Source organism: Pterocles gutturalis, unplaced genomic scaffold (genome assembly GCF_000699245.1).
Source record: "Pterocles gutturalis isolate BGI_N339 unplaced genomic scaffold, ASM69924v1 scaffold14431, whole genome shotgun sequence".
NCBI classification, from domain to species: domain Eukaryota; kingdom Metazoa; phylum Chordata; class Aves; order Pterocliformes; family Pteroclidae; genus Pterocles; species Pterocles gutturalis.
In genome coordinates, this window is record NW_010098072.1 from 8,101 (window position 1) to 8,881 (window position 781).

General features: G+C 50.7%; 1 protein-coding gene across 1 annotated transcript in view; it reads left to right on the forward strand.

Moving 5' to 3' along the window:
- Nucleotides 1–284, forward strand: part of LOC104472099 (folate receptor gamma-like) — a gene marked incomplete at its 3' end in the record, with an annotated part of 7,002 nt that extends 6,718 nt beyond the window's left edge. The window contains exon 6 of the mRNA XM_010087650.1: nt 137–284. Within this exon, the coding sequence (XP_010085952.1) occupies nt 137–284 (148 nt within the window). The remainder of the gene's footprint in view (nt 1–136) is intronic.
- Nucleotides 285–781: the final 497 nt, after the last annotated feature.

Genomic DNA, 781 nt, shown 5'->3' on the forward strand with positions numbered 1-781 from the left:
GTACACCATTATGACCAGCATGCTGGCCCTCTCATTCTGTCCACGGTTCACCAGTATGGCCAGCACTCTTGCCCTCTCATTCTGTCCATGGTTCACCAGTATGGCCAGCACTCTTGCCCTCTCATTCTGTCCACAGTTCACCAGTATGGCCAGCACTTTTGCCCTCTCATTCACGTCTTCATGGCCAACATCTACCTGCTGGTCCTCCCCATGCTGAACCCCATCATCTGCAGCAGAAAAACTGAATGGATCTGGAGGGGCATCCTCATTGTCCCGTTGCCCAGGTACCCCTGCAGGAGGCAGGGACAGGTCACAGCTGTGGGACGACACCCGGTATGACATGCCATGGGCCAAGTCAGTGTCTTAAATGGACACTGTGCATCCTCTGGGTGACAATGCTTCCAGCGTGTATGATGCCCTGTAATTCATTAGAGGCTCTGCTGACTGAGGCCATGGGCAAGGATGATGTCTGTTCAAGTGACCACAAAGGCCAGACAGAGATCAGAGGGGCAGTGACAAGGTTAGAAAAAAACAACCAAGCTCATTCTTCTACATCTACTGCTCCTAAGAGCATCCGAGGTGAATGGTTCAGCCATTGCTCCTGTTTGGAAACTAGAGAAAATTGTCAGAAGAAACCCTCTCCAGGATACTACGCAAATTCCTGGATTATTGCCTAAACAGCTATAGGATTTTGGTGGGGTGCTGCGGGAGAATTTGAGGATCGGACAAGAGAATTACGGAACTGGACAGGATTCATCATGGGATGTTCAGCAGAAGGGCT